This window comes from Eubalaena glacialis, chromosome 7 (assembly GCF_028564815.1).
Source record: "Eubalaena glacialis isolate mEubGla1 chromosome 7, mEubGla1.1.hap2.+ XY, whole genome shotgun sequence".
NCBI classification, from domain to species: domain Eukaryota; kingdom Metazoa; phylum Chordata; class Mammalia; order Artiodactyla; family Balaenidae; genus Eubalaena; species Eubalaena glacialis.
In genome coordinates, this window is record NC_083722.1 from 72823841 (window position 1) to 72843303 (window position 19463).

A 19463-nucleotide genomic window follows, 5' to 3' on the forward strand; every position below is an offset into this window, starting at 1 on the left:
TCTACATAAACATTCATGTCATCTACAAATACAGCCAGATTTTTTTCTTCCTTTCCAATCTATATGCCTTTTATTTCCTTCTCTTGCTTTACTGTGCTAACCAGAACCTCTAGTACTATGTTAAATAAGAGTGATGACAGCAAGTATCCTTGCCTTGTTCCCAACTTTAGGGTGAAAACATGTAGTCTTTCACTATTAACTATGATGTCAGCTGTAGGTTTTTTGTAGATGCTCTTCATCAAGTTGAGGAAGTTCTCTCTCTATTCTTTGACGAGAGTTTATCATAAATGGGTGTTGGATTTTGTTGAATGAATTTTACGTGTTTATGATTTTTCTTCTTTAGACTTTTGATATGGATTACAGTGATTGGTTTTTGATTATTGAACCAGCCTTGCATACCCGGAATAAATTCCACTTGGCTGTTGTGTATAATCGTCTTAATATACTGCTGGGTGTGATTTGTTAGTACTTTGTTAAAAATTTTTGCATCTAAGTTCATGGGAGATATCAGTCTGTAGCTTGTTTGGTACTGTCTTTGCCTGATTTTGGTTAGCAGGATAATACAGACATCATATAATGAGTTAGGAAGTGTTCCTTCCTCTTATATTTTCTGGCAAAGAATGTGTAAAATTTGTGTTAATTATTCTTTAAATGTATGGTAAAATTCTCCACTGAAACCATCAGAAGCTTTTTAATTAAAAATTCAATTTCCTGGGCATATACCGAGACAAAACTATAATTTGAAAAGATATATGCACCCCTATGTTCATAGCAGCACTATTTACAATAGCCAAGACATGGAAACAACCTATATGTCCATCAACAGATGAACGGATAAAGAAGATGTGGTGTGTATATATACAACAGAATATTACTCAGCCATAAAAAAGAATGAAATAATGCCATTTGCAGCAACGTGGATGGACCTAGAGATGATCATACTAAGTGAAGTCAGTCAGAAAGAGAACGACAAATATCATGATATCACTTATATGTGAAATCTAAAATTGACCCAAATGAACATATCTACAAAATATAAACAGACTCACAAACACAGAGAACAGACCTGTGATGGCCAAAGGGGAGGGAAGGATTGGGAATTTGGGATTAGCAGATGCAAACTCATATATTTGGGATGAATAAACAAGGCCCTACTGTATCGCACAGGGAACTATATTCAATATCCTATGATACACCATAATGGAAAAGAATATTAAAAAAAGAATATATGTATATATGTATAATGGAATCACTTTGCTGTACAGCAGAAATTAAAACAACATTGTAAATCAACTATACTTCAATAAAATAAAAAATTTCAGTTTCATTAATGGCTCTTCAGGTTACCTATTTCATCGTGGCTGAGTTATGGTAATTTGTGGGGTTTAAGGAATTGGTACATTTCTTCGACGTTATTGAATTTGTGAGGGTAAAGGTGCTCCTAGTATTCCCCTATTATACTTTTAATGTCTGTAGTCATATCCCCTGTTCCTGTTATTGGTTGGCTGTGTCTCTTTTTCACCTTTGTCAGTTTTGTTAAAAGTTTATCAGTTGTGTTGGTTTTAAGAACCAGCTTTTGGTTTAATAAATTTTCTTTTCTGTTTTATTGTTTATAATTTCACTGATCTCTGCCTGTTTTGGATTTATTTCGTTCTTTTTTTAGTTTCAGAGTATTGATTTGAGACCTTTTCTCTTTTCTAATGTAAGCACTTAGTGCCACAAATTCCCCTCTCAGTACTGCTATAGCTGCATTCGACAAATTTTGACATGTTCCTTTTTCTTTTTCTTTGGCTGCGCCACAAGGCTTGTAGGATCATCCCCCAACCAGGGATGGAACCCCGGCCCTGGCAGTGAAATCGCCGAGTCCTAACCACTGTACCGCCAGGGAACTCCTGATATGTTCATTTTCATTCATTCATTGTATTTTTAAAATGTCCTCTGAAAACTTCCTCTCTGACCTATGGATTATTTAGAAGTATACTGTTTAATTTCCAAGTGATTGAAGATTTTCCTGTGGTCTTTCTATTATTGGTTTCTCATTTGTTCCATTATGGTCAGACAATATATTCTGCATGATTTCAATCGTTTAAATGTATTGAAGTTTGTTTTATGACCCAGGATCCATCTTGATGCATGTTCCACGGGCACTTGAAAAGAATCTACAAACAATAAATGCCGGAGAGGGTGTGGAGAAGAGGGAACCCTCTTGCACTGTTGGTAGGAATGTAAATTGATACAGCCACTATGGAGAAAAGTATGGACGTTCATTAAAAAACTAAAAATAGAATTACCATATGACCCAGCAAGCCCACTACGGGGCATATACTCTGAAAAAACCATAATTCAAAAAGACACATGGGGCTTCCCTAGTGGCGCAGTGGCTAAGAATCCGCCTGCCAATGCAGGGGACATGGGTTCGAGCCCTGGTCCGGGAAGATCCCACATGTCACGGAGCAACTAAGCCCGTGCGCCACAACTACTGAGCCTGTGCTCTAGAGCCCGCGAGCCACAACTACTGAGCCTGCATGCAACAACTACTGAAGCCCACGCACCTAGAGTCGGTGCTCTGCAACAAGATAAGCCACCTCAGTGAGAAGCCCGCACACCGCAACGAAGAGTAGCCCCTGCTCGCCACAACTAGAGAAAAGCCTGCGCGCAGCAACGAAGATCCAATGCAGCCAAAAAAAAAAAAAAAGACACATGTACCCAAATGTTCACTGCAGCTCTATTCACAACAGCCAGGACATGGAAGCATCCTAAATGTCCATTGACAGATGAATGGATAAAGAAGATGTGGTACATACATCACACACTGTGGTACATATATACCACATCCATATATGGCTGGAATATTACTCAGCCATAAAAAGGAATGAAATTCGGTCATCTGTAGAGATGTGGATGGACCTAGAGTCGGTCATACAGAGTGAAGTAAGTCAGAAAGAGAAAAACAATTATTGTGTATTACCGCATATATGTGGTATCTAGAAAAATGGTACAGATGAACGTATTTGCCGGGCAGGAATAGAGAACAGGAGGGTGGGATGAACTGGGAGATTAGGATGGACATATATACACTACCATGTGTAAAATAAATAGCTAGTGGGAACCTGCTGTATAGCACAGGGAGCTCAGCTCGGTGCTCTATGATGACCTGGATGAGTAGGAAGGGTGGGGCGGGGGGGGGTGGTTGGGAGGGAGGTCCAAAAGGGAGGGGATATATGTATACATATAGCTGATTCACTTTGTTGTACAGCAGAAACTAACACAACATTGTAAAGCAATTATACTCCAATAAAAAAAAAGAATATTCTGCTGTTGTTAGGTGGAATTTCTATAAATGTCAATTGGATGCTGTTGTTTGATGTTACTGTTAAATTCTTCTTTACCTTTACTAATATTCTGTCCAGTAGTTCTATCAATTGCTTAGAGTGGGATGTAGAAGTCCCCAACTACAACTGTGGATTTGTCTATTTCTCCTTTCAGCTCTACCAGTTTTTGTTCATTGTATTTTGTGTGTGTGTGTGTGTGTGTGTGTGTGCTGCGTTGGGTCTTCGTTGCAGTGCACGGGCTTCTCATTGTGGTGGCTTCTCTTGTTGTGGAGCATGGGCTCTAGGGTGCACGGGCTTCAGTAGTTGCAGCAGGCAGGCTCAATAGTTGTGGCTCACAGACTCTAGAGCGCAGGCTCAGTAGTTGTGGTGCACGGGCTTAGTTGCTCCACGGCATGTGGGATCTTCCAGGACCAGGGCTCGAACCCATGTCCCCTGCATTGGCAGGCAGATTCTTAACCACTGCGCCACCAGGGAAGCCCATAACTTCTATTTCTTTGCTGAGATTTTCTAGTTCCATTTGTTTCAAGAGAATTCATAACTTCTTCTTGAAACAGTTTTATGATGGATTTTAAAAAGGGATTTTAAAATCCTTTTTGTATATTAGCAGGTAATCACTGTTTAAATTTAGTGTGCAGGTAGTTTCAATAACAATTTAGTTCCCAGGGCCCTTGTAATGTAATACAGGCCTGCTGTGTTTTTCTGGTTCCATGAGGCTGTCACTCAATCCCTGCTGGTATTACCTGCAAGGGCTCAAGGCACTTCCCTGGGACAGATGGTTTCACTGGGTGGGGGATGAGTGATGCTGGACCCACGGAATGCAGACTTTCTCCTGGTCTGTTTTCTGGCTGCCTGATGCTGGTGGACTTCCTGTTTTGATGCCACTGGGAGCAGGAAGCACCTAACTGGCCTGATGATGGAGGAAAGAGTGTAGCAGGAAACCTACCTACCTTTCCTTCTGCTACTGGGCAGAAGGCTGGTGCTGCTGGTGCTGTCACCTAGTGGGGACAGGGGATGAGCTTCCCTGCCACTGTGGGTGGATCAGGCCTGCAACTGCTGCCAGGTGTGAAGTGCACAACAGGTAGGCCCTGATGACCTCTGCTGACACTGCACCTGCAAGAGGATTGAGTCCACCACCACTGCTGGATATGGGGATGGAAATAGGGCTTCCCTGTTCCTGGTCTTTGGTCAAAAGAGAACAGATATTTCTTTCTTTCTTTTTGCCTTTTCTTCTTCTTTTATCTATGCTTGTTGGTGATTCCAGGTTGTAGACACTCTCCAGTGCCCAGACCAGGACACATGGGAGATTAAAAAGAAAAGCCAGGGAACTCACTGCACTGTCCTTCCTCAAGTCCTGAGCCCTACCCAGCCTGCCCTCTCTCTTCTACCTTTCACATTCTTTTTCTGATTATCTGGCACATTCTTTCCAGAGTATTTAGCTGTATTTAGAAGAGAGGAACAGGAAAAAGTGAATCAACGTCACCTTCTCTTGGAAGGAGATTTTCTAATGTATAGCATTTTGTACTTTTTGATGCTTGAAACCATATGCATTTCTAGTTGAAAACAGAATTTTTTTAGTTTTAAAAATATGAAGAAAGAAAACCACCCCCACCATGCAAGGTATTGGTAACACCTCTGTTCTAGAGCAAGCTGAAAGAATATCTCACCAAATGTCTGACTTGTTGCCACTGGCCACTGGGCTCAGACCACCATGAACATTTTTCAATAAGCACAGGATTTTTCAGCAAACAACATGAACACTTCATGAAGTCTCACTGCTTATGATATAAACATGCAACATCTCAACCTGCACAAGTTAAGTGTCACCCAGTGAAAAACGCCTGACCGCCGCATAAGCAGAAACCACAGTCTTCCTCCCAGATGGTGCTTCTCACCATGACCCTCCTCCTTTGCTTCCGGGGTATATACCAGCCAGCTGCTAGAGACCCCCACCCAAATGTCCCTACAGTTCCACAGAAGAATGTTCAAAAAGAACACAAAACTGCTCTACAAAACTGCTCCCTTCTGTTGCATCTTTCCATTATTTGTACTACTACTTGCTGGAAAACCCAGGCTCAAAATCACAGCATAATTTTCAACTCCTCTCTCTCCCTCTCTCTCTCTCTCTTTCTCTCTCTCTCTCTCTCTCACCTTCCACACCCAGTTTTCAAGTCCAGTTGATTTCGCCTCTGGTATACTTCCCCTATCACGTCCTCAGTAGTTCACCTTTTACTACTAAATGAATCCAATTGTCATCATGGGATTTTTTGCCTTCAATCCTCTGTCTTCCAGTTTATCTTTTCTACTGAGAACAGGTGAATCTTCTCAAAGCCAAATTTGGGCCACTTTATTTATTGTCATAGGCAGTCAGGACAGTTTTTTGAACATGGGAGTAAGGTTTAAACAACTCAGGGAACAACTAAGCTTGGGTTCCAAACAACTTTCTAGATTTGTTATCCCATTATTTCTGGCCACAGATGTACAGATGGCTTTGGCATATTTGCTCAACCCACATCCTTCTCCAGAGGAGCCCCAGATGAAGTGGGCAGCTCAAAATGGCCAAGACTGGTGAAGAAGGCTTTGGTACCTGGCACACAGGTGACTGGACCAAGCTGAGACAACAAGATATATTTACTCATTCTTTCCCTAAAAGAAAGAAAATATGAAAACTATAGCCAAGCAACCTTGGGTTCCTGAGATACAAAGTAGGGCACAGAACCCAAAACCATGGCAACCAATGTCCTGTGCAGACCAGAGACACAAAGGAAGCAAAAAGTAAGAGACGGCAGAGAACAGTTTCCAAAAGGGAAGAGAATGGAACACGTGTTCAGGGCAAAGCAGAGGTCCTAAGAGAGACACACAATGGCTGTAGCTGGGCTACACTTCCTGCAATAGGATTCCATGAGATTGTCAACAAATAGCTTTTTATAAATTTGAGTTCCTATGAGTGTGTTTCTGTTCTTTGAAACTAAATAATCATTAAGAGAAGCCCCACAAGTACGCGTCATTGTTCTTTTACCTAATGTGAGCTGTCCGAGCTTCATACCTTTGCCTGGAAGGCTTTCCCTCCACGTTGTTAGGCTTCCAAGGCCACCTCCTCCTGAAAGTTTTCATGATTCACAATCCTCTCATACAACCCCCACCCCCCAACCCCTGCCACCCCAACTAGATCACAAGTCGTTCGAGGATAAGGACAATATCCAGGGCCTAGGTAGTGGCATATGATAGGTATGGTGAACAATGAATCCTTATATAGCTTTATCTACATAGAGTTTAGCAGTCAGCATTCAAACATTTATTAGGTGAACAGATCAGTGAGGTTTGTCAGTCATCTGACATTTTTTTCCTACCAGCGTGAAATTCTCTTAGTGTGAACTAGGACAAACTTGTTCTGAAATAAACAAAAATCTTCACTCATTACCACCTAGAAGGTATATGGCACTGAATTGGGCACCTGGGGATCAAGCAAAAAAAGATGAGACAATCCTATCCAGGAGGACCTTACAGTTTTGCTACAGTTAGAAGGAAGCGACAGCATAGAACACCTGAGTCTTACCATCTTGGAGTCATAAGAAATCAGAGGAAATATGATGCTTTTTTGCCCACCTCTATTTAAAAAACAAAAAAAAACACACACCACACACCTGCCGGTCTTCAAGGGCCCTTTCCACTTACCCTTACCCCTAGAAAATACCACTTCTAATATTAAGAAAAAATGAGTAAAACATTTTTGTAAAAATGTACTGAGAGGTATAAATACTAGAGGAAACGGTTCCTAGGAAAAGAGGCTATTTTTATAACAAACAAAACACATATTGTAAATCTCCATTAACTAGCTTGTGAATCATGGTCCTTTGTGCACAAACTGGACTCAGAGGAAAACAAGCTTTTGTAAGACCACCAACAATAAGACCCGTGGAGGGCTGGGGGTGGGGAAGAGAAGAAAGGGCCAGGAAGAAAGACAAAGGGGCAGCCGCAAGGACTGCAACATTTAGCTGTTTATTAACCACAAGTCTTTCCACTGTCCACCTTCCCTTTCTTCCCCTTCTCCCCACAAATCCTCCTAACACACATACACAGAGAGGAAACTAGAAGCAAGACCGGGTCAAACATGAAGAACAGCAAAATAATATTAAATAGCCAACTTTAAAAGGCTCTTTTTCAGCTTGAACAAAAGTAAAACGTTCTCAAAAGCAAAACGGAAAACAGAGCTTGCACCCAGACTGCGCTACTTAATGAGAGGAGGTTAGTGCTGATAAAGCCATTGTGAATACACACAGTGACAGATTTTCAAGCAAGGAAATCAATCAGTTGTGATTGGATGATTTAGGGCTCGGGAATCATCTGGTTCAAACCAACAGGGAGCTGAGGGGTGGGAGGATGGGGGGGTGGGCAGGGTGACATGAGGTCAAGTAAGGGGCTCTATGTCTTATGCCCACCTCTCTCTGACGGGATTCGGCCCACGCCCTCAGCCCACACCATCTGTCACACCAGCAGATGTGCAGGCTGACCCAGCTAGAGTCACTTTGTGCACTCTCTCGCTTCACTCTCCTCAACCTTCTGATGCAAGGGAATTCAGCTTTCCCTGGGCAGTCACAGACTCCAAGCAGGAACGAGCCGCCTAACGCTCCTGCCGGTAATCTGTCACTTTGGTTCCTTCCTTGCTGTCTGCTTGTTCCCCATGGAGGCAAAATTTAGAAACATACCATCACGTGGGATCTCTTCACACAGGAACGATGGAGTGCTCTGGGTTGTGGTGACCTCAATTTCCTTCTTCCCTGCCAGAACTGTCTGTCCTGGCCGTTTCTCACCTCCCCGGCAGACTTGGAAGCATGAATCCGCTCTAGTTTCACTAGTATCTTCTTGTCCTTTTTCCTTGCTGCTTACTTCAGGAATCTGCTCCAGCTTACCATGGAGATAGAACCCAGCAGTGCCCAGTTCCCTCTTCCCAGAGCTGCTGCTGCTGCTGTTGTTGTTGAAGTGGGTCAATTCTTCTCTCCTCTTGGCCACTGGTTCCTCGCAGTTGAAAGGAGGTATCTCTTCAGTAGACAGAATGGGCCGTTCTCCAGGGTTCAATTTGTGGCTGGCTGTCTGTTCCTCAGCCACCGTCATGGAGCGCCTGATGGCAGGAGCCCCCAGTTTTTTGGGTGTGGGACTCAGCATTGGGCTACTGGTGAGGAGTAGCAGGCCAGAAGAAAGCCCTTCTTGGGTGGGAAGTTCAGGATACTTATCTGCAAGGTTGACAGCTGGGGGGACTGAGAGATGAGAGCACTCAGACAGGGCCCGGCGCATTGCCTTTTTCTGCTGGGGGGCTTGGTCAAGCAAAGCCCCCTCCTCAGTAGAACTCAATTTCTCCAACTCCTTATCATGGTCTTTGATATGAGAGCTGGCATTCAAACAGTCCGGGGTGAACTCGACCCTAGTGATTGGTGGAATGGCAGTGGGTGAGTGCTCAACAGTGGGGGCTGGGTGGGCTACAGCCACCACTAGGGAGGACTCATATTCGAGCTGCCCAGAGCTATCACTCACCACCCCAATCACCCGGCAGCGAGCAGGGATGCCACCTTGAGCCACTGACACTGGATGAAAGTTGGGGTCCCAAACACTGGTTTCCTGCTCCTTAACATACTGGGTGGGCATGTCAGCAGCCCCAGGGAAATGCAGATCTGGCTGGCTCTCTGCCTCCGGCACGTTCTTCCCTGCCACCGTCCCCGGAACTATAGTGGCTTTGTTTTTGTCTGGCCCCTCTCTGGGTCCCAGATGTAATTCGGCCGTCTTCTGGTGCACTGAGTTCCCCTCCAAGGGATGGCAGCTGTCTGCAATCACATACCTGCTCGCAAGGTGACCCGAGGTGGCTTGATACGCCTTGTCCTGTGCTTCAATGCCGAGCTCTTTGTCTAGCTTCCCCTCAAAGAAGCAGAGCTTATTCTGCTCCAGGAAGCTGGCATTCTTCACAAGCCCCTCTTTCAGCTGCCCTTCCATGCTGACATTCAGCCCGATCTCATTCAGCTTGCCCTCTGTCCTCTGCCACTCAAACCCAGCTTGGCTCATTTCTTTTGTGGAATCCACCCAGCACTGTGCAGGCTGGCCCTGACAGAGCTGGCCGGGAACGGCAGTGCATGAGGCTGGCTGCCTGTGTGAGAGCGACATCGCCTCTTCCACGGCTCTCCCCGCCGCTCCTGGAGCTCTAACACCACCTATGATCACAGAGCTGGCAGTGACATCACACCAAGTCCCCAGCATTCATGACTAAACCTGTCTTTCGCCCAACACTCCTCTCTCCTCAAGCAGTTGGATGATAAATGTATTTACTAGTGTGAAAGGAACCAAGGAAGAAAGAAGGAATGAATGAAAAAGAAAGAGAAAGCAAGGAACCTGCTCCTTTCTGCACAATCGAATGCCACTGTTAAACTGAAAATGTAATTTCCTGTTAACTGGCACTCTGTTTAGATCTGCAATTTAAAACACGGGATGGTGCTAATCTGGGTACTGAGGATAGTAATGATGCCAGCTTTCACCAGTATAGACACGTGTGTACCCACACACTCGCTTATGTGACACTATGCCCACACTTCCACTGTCACCTACTCAAAAAACTGTTTTAAAAATAAGACTCATTTGCCAGTCCTAAGCCATAACCCTTAAAGAACAATGACTCCAAAAAATTGCTCAAAATTTCACTTAAAAAAAAGAACCTTAATGTAATATCAAAATTGGAGGCATTCATTTCTCAGAGGAAGAGTAGGTTTGCTGTCATAACAACTTATCAAATTCACTTGAAAACTGACTTGACTGAGTCCCCAAAGCCCAGTGAGAGCTCCATCTTGTAGCTCTGCATTGTGCAAGAGTCTAATAAGCGGTTCATTTAAAGGTTTCAGTGATCAGCACTTTGGTGACATGTATCCAAGTTGTAAGACACTTGTGTGACAATACATCTTCGTACTTTTACTCCTGTCCCTGATCCCTCTTAGTTTCTTGGACAAGATGTGTCTCTCCCTCCTGCACCAGCCCTGCCTGCTCTTTCCAGCCTGCTGATCACTTAGTTGCCATGGGAACACACTGCAGCAGTTCATCTTCCTCCGACCTCTAGGACTTACGGACCTTGGCTATCTGTGGCTTGGGGTTTTAGCCGCCCACCAGAGCCCACTGCCCCCATTTAATTCAGCATAGTCCTTTGCTGCCCTGAGCTTTGAGTTTACAAACTGTACTTTCAGGATTGAGGGACCCACGAGAGAAAATTCTTGAAAAAAAAGTTACACTGAAAGGATAGGAAAAATTCTGCCTTGAACAAAGCTGATTTTTGTTGCCTAGCCTGAAAGTCACTAATTGAAGTAACATAGGATATTGTGAAATAGTCTATCAAGAATACAAGAGATGGACTTCCCTGGTGGCACAGTGGTTAAGAATCTGCCTGCCAATGCAGGGGACACAGGTTCGAGCCCTGGTCCAGGAAGATCCCACATGCCGCGGAGCAACTAAGCCCGTGCGCCACAATTACTGAGCCCGCGAGCCACAACTACTGAAGCCCGCGTGCCTAGAGCCCGTGCTCTGCAACAAGAGAAGCCACCGGAATGAGAAGCCCGCACACCTTGCCGCTACTAGAGAAAGTCCACGTGCAGTAATGAAGACCCAATGCAGCCAAAAAAAAAAAAAAAAAAAAAAAAGTGAAGAGATTACCAAGGCCCAGCCTAAGAAAGAAAGCTTCCTTAACTGGAGCCTCTGTCCCCATTACTCACCTTCTCTACTTGCTATTCATACCCTTCACATAATTTTCTCAAGTTCCCAACTAGAGCGCAAGAACCAACCCTAATATGTTTCCTGCATTAGCATCAGTACCTAACACAGAGCTATGTTCATGGTCAGGAGTGGCAGTGTTGCAATGCTGGAAAAAATGTGAACTTAACCTCTGTCCTGAACATTAACTGAACTCGTATACACCTCTCCTTCCCCTTGACCTTAAGTAGCTTAGCAGCAATACATGCGAAAGCACAATAAAGGTTCATTAGCAAGAAACTAGGGTCACCTTACTCTACAGCAAAGCTCTCACCAAGGAAAAGCAAGGAAGGATGTATAATAAAACGAAAAATGAAGGTGGTGCCAGGAGGGTCATGATTCTAATTAGTAATGGGAAAAAATAAGAGATGAGTCTTGGGTATATAAAGGCTTGGTGATAAAACATGGTCAAATTCTGGCTTTCAAAGAATGAGGAAGGTGTGTCTTATTCCTTAGCAATTGTCTGCTACTATTTTCCATTCTCAAGTGGACTTCCATTTATGTTGGTGTCCTGTTACAGTGCTCAGCACTGTGGGCATCCCTTCACTGCTGCTTCTGAGTGGGCAAGCAGGTCCTCCTGCTTCACTAAGAAAACATGGAGATCCAGAGGCTTTTACAGAGGGGAGGGGACAGAGTGGCTTATAGTTTGATTACACTATTGCTTTGCAACACATACCAAGGAAGAGATCACATGGAACAAGAATTAATGTGTTTATTTCTCTCCCAATGAGGTGACTGCTACCTGGATGACAAACAATGAGAAAAATCTAGTACAGAATAATTAGTAAAACCTGAGGATGACCCTGTCAGTGCCCTAGTCCAATTCAGAATTACAAACACAGTCTCACTCAGGAATGCACATTCACCCACGGGAGAGAGCTGCATCAAGGAACTCAACCCCCCCCCCACCCCAGTCACTGTGATATTTTATCAAGTTGGCGGATGAGGAACTTACATGAAGTCTTAGAAAGTTGAGCGTGCCCAGGTAAAAAGAAATGTATTTAAGAACCCGAAGACTTAAATTCTAGACTCAGTTGCCACTAGAATTCCTTGCCTCTGGGTTCTGCTTCTACTCATTCAGAACTCACAGAAATGTCACCTCCTCTGTAAAATCTCCTAGACCCCCAACTCCCAAACTGAATCCTTAATGTTTACACAGAACTATACTTGTTCTACTTCTTCTTAGGATTTGGAAACTACACCATAATCTTTTCTGTATGTGCCTTTCCTGGAAGCTTCTAGAAGGCAGGAATAAGACCTGTCCACCTCTGCTATGCAGATGCCCAGCACAGTGCTTGATACAGTGCTTAAGTAGGCTCTCAAAAAAGTTCTGCTCAAGGAGGAATGGACGGATTCCTTTCACGGACTTCTATCATTTGACCTGATCTCTCCCATCGTTAAACTCATGTAGACAGGTGCCGATTTGGAATGTCCTTTGCCCTGAAGGTTTTTAAGTTCCATTCTGTCTGAGTCTGAGGAAAGTGCCTGGACTCCCATGTGTCTGGTCAGAAGGCGACCTCTCTTTTATCAGACTGTGTAACAACTTGTCAAGCTTCCAAGTCTCTGATCTCAGCAGATGCACTGGCAGATGTTTCTGTTTTTGCCTTGTGCCTTGAGCTAGTACTCAACCTGTTCAGGGCCTTGGTTTTGATACGCTCCACAACTGGTTTCTCTGCATTCTTTCAGTTACCGAGGCAACAAAGCTACTTTCCAGATTGACCAAATGTTCCCTGTTACTGTCTCCAGGAAACAATTTCTAATAGATTATCATTACAACGAAAGTCGATAAGTCTACTGATTACAATGATGGGTGACACTCTACTAATAAAAGCTGAAGACTATGAAGCTGCAATCTAGTTTCTTACCTGGAAGAAAATGATGTTTGTTTATATATAAATATACATGTATGCAAAAACATTTCAAAACCATATTCTACTAAATCTTAGAAAAATTTCTTAGTACATGTTTAACTCAAGAAAATCGTGATTCTTCCTGATTAACTTTCAAAAGTTGGGAGGCAGACAGAATGAAAAAACTGAAGCTAGTAATCTGATTTATGTGACCCTTGATAAAGGTAATTCATTTACCAGGACCCACAAAATGGAGGCTGCCCCAGTGGCTTGGCCCACAAATCTAAGTCAGCCTGCACTTCACTGTCAAGGAAAGCACCTCACTGGCAAGGAAACCTAAAACACACCAAACAATCCTACGACTCAGCTTCAGCTAGCTCACCTTACCCCAGAAAATTGGACCTGTTAGCCTTATAAGGAAACCCCAGGCCTTCTAGCCAGTCATGCCCTATTTCCCCCAGTTGCCGCTTATAACGCTCTATAAAACTCGCTCTTGCCCAGAATCCCTCGGTAAGAGCGGTCCACTGTTCTCTGCTGTACTCCCCTAATCCATGGATTGTTCTCCCTTAAGTAAAGGACATCACACTCATTACTAAATTGCATTATTTTTGTCATTTAACAGGCAAAAGCATTAAAATGCTTACAGATGAAAAGTCCCCCAAGAAGTACAACTTGGAAATTCCAGGCCTTTTGAGTACTGAGCCTAGCATTGCCTCCCGGAAAAAGATAAGAGATTCATGCAAGGAAACTAGGTAAAAGCCTAACTCCCTCCACCAATTACCTCCAGTGTAAAGTTTAAGATCCTCTGCTCATGGAGGTACACACGACTCTCAGGACCCTTGAAGAGCTTACCTTCTTTTCTCCCCAGTCTTGTCTCAGAATGTTTCTCCCTGCTCCCCACATGATGCATATACCAGTCACACCCAAATGTTTGCTAGTCCTCAAATATTCCATGCACTTGCACTTCACTATGCCTCTATGCAGTCTATCCCCTAGAATGCCTTACCCTGCTTATCAGCTCTTCAAACTTCCAGACCCACCAAATGTCACCTCCTCCAGTAAGCTTTCTTTTGCTCTCCTAAGAGGACTTAGTTACTTTCTGCTCTGTATTCCCATGGCATATAGCTCATCCTTCTATTATAGAACTTCTCTCACTAGAGTAAAATTATCTGTTTATGTGTTTATCTCCCCACTCTGGAATCCTTGAGGAGTAAAAGCTGTGGCTTCTTGATCTACCCTTAGAATGTGGGAATAATGTTACCTGGTGTTTGCTGAATGAATGAATGAATGAACTAAATACTAAAAAATCCAAATCATGTTGAGTGTTCACTATCTGCAGAGGAATAGAAAATGTTTATATGACAATCCGCTTTTTGTCTAAACTTATACAAATTACATCGTTGCTGAACAGTTTAAAAACTAGCAATTTCAATCTGCTCACAGCTGAGATGACCTACTCAATGTCACAGGTAAAAATAAGCACAGAAGTCCCCTCTACTGTCCACTTCATCTTTTAAAGGAGTAAAAATTTCTGCAACACCAAAAGTAAGAAGCAAGTTGCTTTTGCTTTTCATTTGCTTTCTTAATCTTCCAGTGCTGTCAGCCAGAGGGTAAAAGTGCGGAAGTGTCAGGGGAAGAAATTCCTTTTAAAGTAGAACAACCAATATTTGCTGGACTTGTTTCACAGAACATTTAGATGCTCTGGCTCAAATAAGGTGAACAGTAGCACAGAACTGTTTGAGGGTTAAGAGTTTACGAGAGTGCTGAGCGTATAGTAAGTTTCAATAAACAATGACTGGTTTTAGTTATTGAACATATAGAATCTCCCAATAAATTTCATTAATATACAGCTAGTAAGAAGAAAACAAGCCAGAGAATGAGAGGGTAAGTGGGAAGAAAGCAATTAGGAAACTTCACAAATGGCACTACATTTAAGATGTGGCGCAGTGGTTAAGAATTCACCTGCCAATGCAGGGGACACGGGTTCAAGCCCTGGTCCAGGAAGATCCCACATGCCACGGAGCAACTAAGCCCAATCACCATAACTACGGAGCCTGCGCTCTAGAGCCTGCGCACCTAGAGCCCGAGCTCCGCAACAAGAGAAGCCACCGCGATGAGAAGCCCACGCACCCCAACGAAGAGTAGCCCCTGCTCGCCACAACTAGAAAAAGCTCGCGCGCAGCAACAAAGGCCCAACGCAGCCAAAAATAAATAAATAAATGAATTAATTTAAAAAAAAAGGATATTACCAAATGGGCACTTCTCCAGTTGTAAGACTGTAGTGAGCTCTAAGATTACAAATGATTTTTTCATCTGCTGAGCATATTTTATTTATGTACAAGGGCCTTGAAACTGCTAGCATTTGAGGTTTATAAATTACTCCAAGTTTCACACCAAAAGAATTTCCCACCATAAACTGATATTCCCAGCTGTTGGAAGACTGTTGATGGGCTCAAGAAAACTGAAGAAAAAGAAATGAAGCCAGATAAAAGGGAGAAATGGCTCTCACTATGGCAAAGGGAAGGGCCTATCTATGGAGACCCATGATAACTGTCCCTCTCACAGGACAACATGCCAAGTGCACTGCCACTCACAGCTCTCCTTGGCTCCTTCCAGGGGAGCGGCTACTGTGGAGCCATCGCATATACCAGAGTCCAGTAAGGATCGCCCTTTCAACCTTGCTCTTCCCTGCACAAAACACACGGTCCCAAAAGAAGTCCTTTTCGGACTAGTTGAGCTCAGATTTCCTGAAGTATCTCAATGTTCCCTAGTTAGAACAATATGCATAATATGTGAAGAAACCTTCTGCTAAAGCTTCCCTAAACTTTAGACATGAAAAAAATAACAGGAGAGGAATCATTAAGCTGGAAGAGACTTTAGCAGTATATTCACTTTCCCTACTTCCAAAGAAGATAAGCGTAGCAAAAGGTTAACTCATTTATAATTTAAAAACTGTCATCAGACATCATATACAGTAAAGCTCTATGCTGGGTGGTAGGGAGAACACAGGAATAAATCAAACACAGTCTCTGCCTAGAGAATAAAATGCTAGACAGACTTAAAAGACCTAGATTCTAATCCTAAATTAGCCTCTGATTAGTTTATGCCCTCATGATGTGTCTCCATTTTCCAACTAGAAAAGTGCTTAGTTATAGAACTTGGATATTAAAATTTTTAAAATATAATTATTAATCATTGACCTTCATCTTTTTCTTTTTAAGAACCTAAAACTTCTGGAAGGTTCCTCTGAGGCAAGAATGAGGAAAGCATGGGCCTTAGAGTCAGAAAGACTTGGGTTTAAATTCTATTTCTGCCACTTCACTATCAGTGTGACCTTAACATGGAGAGCCTCCATTTCCTCACGTGTAAAATGGAGAGAATCCTTCAAAGTACTGTTGTGTCTGTGTGTGTGTGTGTGTGTGTGTGTGTGTGTGTGTACACGACTATCCACCTACCTATCTACAGACAACTAGACACTGAGTATTCACTCAATAGGTGGCAGATGCTATTATTTTTATGGACACCACTAATAATATCTTTACTGTCCAAACACTGAAAACCATGGGTAACACCATCCGACCACAGGAGAGTTAACATGAATGATTCGAAGTGAGGAACAAAAATAAAATTTACCAAGGCCAGGTCTATTACCAGTCATGCATGAAACATCAGAGCCCATATGAATCCATAAGGGGTCACCCTGCCTAGTTCCCTATCACAAATCCAGGCACTCCCCATTCCACTCAGTCTCCTGCCTCAGAGCCCAGGCTTGCCTAAAGCTCTGCATCTGCCCATTCGCCTGCCTTCTGAACATCTCTGAATAAGCATTATTAGAAACATACAAGATCTTGGGAATTCCCTGGCGGTCCAGTGGTTAGGACTCCGCATTTTCACTGCCAAGGGCGGGGGTTCAATCCCTAGTCAGGGAACTAAGATCCCACAAGCCGTGAGGCCAAAGAAAAGAGAAGAAACATACAAGATCTGCACAAAGAAAACACCAGCGAGGGACTAAGACATGTAAACCTGAACATGTGATGTCATGGAATATGGCATGTATTACATATTGGACAGAAAAACTCAACATACGCAACAACTCTCCCTAGGGTAATCTATACATTTAACGTGATTTCAAGAACAAGACTGACTGGATTTTCCCCCCGCAAACCTATGAGCCAATTGTCAAGTTTATATGAAATAATAAACAAGCAAGAATAGTCAGGAAAACTCTGAAAAATAGGGTGACATGTGGGGCTAAACCTATTAGATATTAAAATATATTATTAAGCCACACTGTGTTACTTAGAGCATGACAAAGGTGGCATTTCAGAGGGAGACAGAATATACAAATATAGTGAGACAACCAAGTAATCATATCTCATATTTCATAAACAAAGTATACACACACACACACACACACACACACACACACACACACACACGAAAACAAGCAAATTCTAGACTGATCAAAGATTAAAAACGTGAAAAATTTAAAATATTTTTATAAACTCAGAGCAGGGATGGCTTTTATAAACTGGATAATAAAGGAAGTCATTTAAGAAGTAAAACACAAAATACATTTATACCAAGTAATAATTTTTTACCTATTAGATCAGCACACCTTAACAAAAAAGAAAAACCACACTAGTAGGAGAAAGTACAGGGGAACAGGTACTGGTCTACGCTCAGGGTGGGAGTATAGTTCTGATGCATCTCTGTGCCCCTATGAGGAACAATTTGGCAACACCTATCAAAAAGATAAACATATATTCTTCAAACCAGAGGTTCTAATCCAGAGCCCCTTTTTATTATACAGATGTATTTGTGTAAGTATGTACGTACGTAAGTATGACATTCTGTATATACAAGATTAGTTTATGCACCTTGTTTCTAATAGAGAAAAAAAGGAAAACACCTGAACATCCATCAATAAAGAAGTGGTAAAATACATTAGGGTATCTCCATACAATGAAATACTATACAGCTATTTAAAAAGACTGAGGCCCCTTTCTTTGTACTGATTTGTAAAGAGCTCTAAAATAATTAGGTTTACAAATCAAGGTACACATCAGTATGTATGATATGTCTCACTTTTATAAAATCAGGAAATATATATATCATTGATTCTTTATGCGTAAATTGTCTGGAAGGACGTGTAAGACATTGTTAACACTGGTTGCTTGTGGAGAGGGAAACCTGGATGGGGGTTAAGAGAGGGAGGCAGACTTACATTTTACTGCATATCTCGTTCTACCATGTGAATGTATTAACCTATTCAAAAATTAATTTTTGAAAATTTTAATTTTACCTACCAAAATAAAAGAAGTATAGATTGTCCTTAGGGAAAGGGTGTGATAGAATTTAGAGAAGATATTTTCTAATATCTTAGAAATGATATGTCCAAGATACATCACTCCCTCCTCAGCCACTCTACAAGGCTACTCCTAACACATGTCGCTGAGGGTGGCCTGGCCAAGGTAGGAGCCCAAAAGTTCTACAGCACCTGGCTTGCTTCCTCAAGAATCAGAATAAATCCTCTTCCTACATTTTTCAGTAATACTGAGCTAAAAGAGATGCCTAAGTTTCAGAAAACTTACATGTTATACTTTAATTACCACTGAAACCAAAGAACTGGTCTAGAACCTAAAACTAATGAACTGGAGAGAGGGCTGGGAATCTTAATGAAAGCTGGAAAGCACTTTACATACAACATCATTTTCTGCCTTGGCAACAGGGTAGCTAATGGAAGATAAAAACGGAAAAGATCAGAATGTCTTATGCAAATAATAGCTTCTAGCATTCTCTACTCACATGACACACGTTCCTTACTGGGTACATATTCATGCATAGCACAAGCTTTACCCAAAACAAGTCCATACCATGCAGAACACCATCTCATGATGAAGCCTCTCCAAAAGCCTAACTGGCTACACCAAGGCCAACCAGTGTTTTTTCATTTCTGGAGTTAGTAGCTGCATCATGCAAGCTGGGAAACAGTGATTAAGAAATAGCATCATCTGTAGGCTGTGAACACCTCAAAGGGCATGATTAGATGTATACTTTTCAGGGGAAAAGAAAAACTTAACATTTCTAAATCTTAAAGGAATCATCATCTTCTCAGTCTCCTCTCAATTACTTCACTGATTAGAGGTAAAAAGGGCAAAATTATGAGGAATCCTATACGGGCAAGTTTTACAGACTTGCCCATGGATATGGACTATGTTTCATGGGCACAGGCTATGCCCAAACTCTAACCCCTGTGAAACTGTGGGCCAATGGCTGCAAGCAACAAACTGGTAAAAGATAGAGCTGCACCACTGAAAGATCATTTCCCACTTCTAGAAACACAAATAAAGTCTGTGCCTAACAATCTGGGTGGAGGCTACCATAAGGGATCCATTTTCATTCAATTCAAAAGCAATTTGGATATTTAGTCCCACCAGCACAAGTTACATACGTATACTGGAAAAAAAAAAAAAATCCCACACACACAGCTGGACATGAAATGTTTTCT

The 19463-nt window shown here is 42.5% G+C and overlaps 1 protein-coding gene across 5 annotated transcripts in view; it reads right to left on the reverse strand.

Moving 5' to 3' along the window:
- The window catches only part of MAP4 (microtubule associated protein 4), a 113464-nt gene that overhangs the window by 21612 nt on the left and 72389 nt on the right, over nucleotides 1–19463 (reverse strand). Inside the window, exon 11 of one of the 5 annotated variants that reach the window (XM_061196680.1) lies at nucleotides 15363–15413. The exons of the other annotated variants lie outside the window; for them this stretch is intronic. Coding sequence (XP_061052663.1) covers nucleotides 15363–15413 — 51 coding nt within the window. The remainder of the gene's footprint in view (nucleotides 1–15362; nucleotides 15414–19463) is intronic. 5 annotated transcript variants of the gene reach the window in all.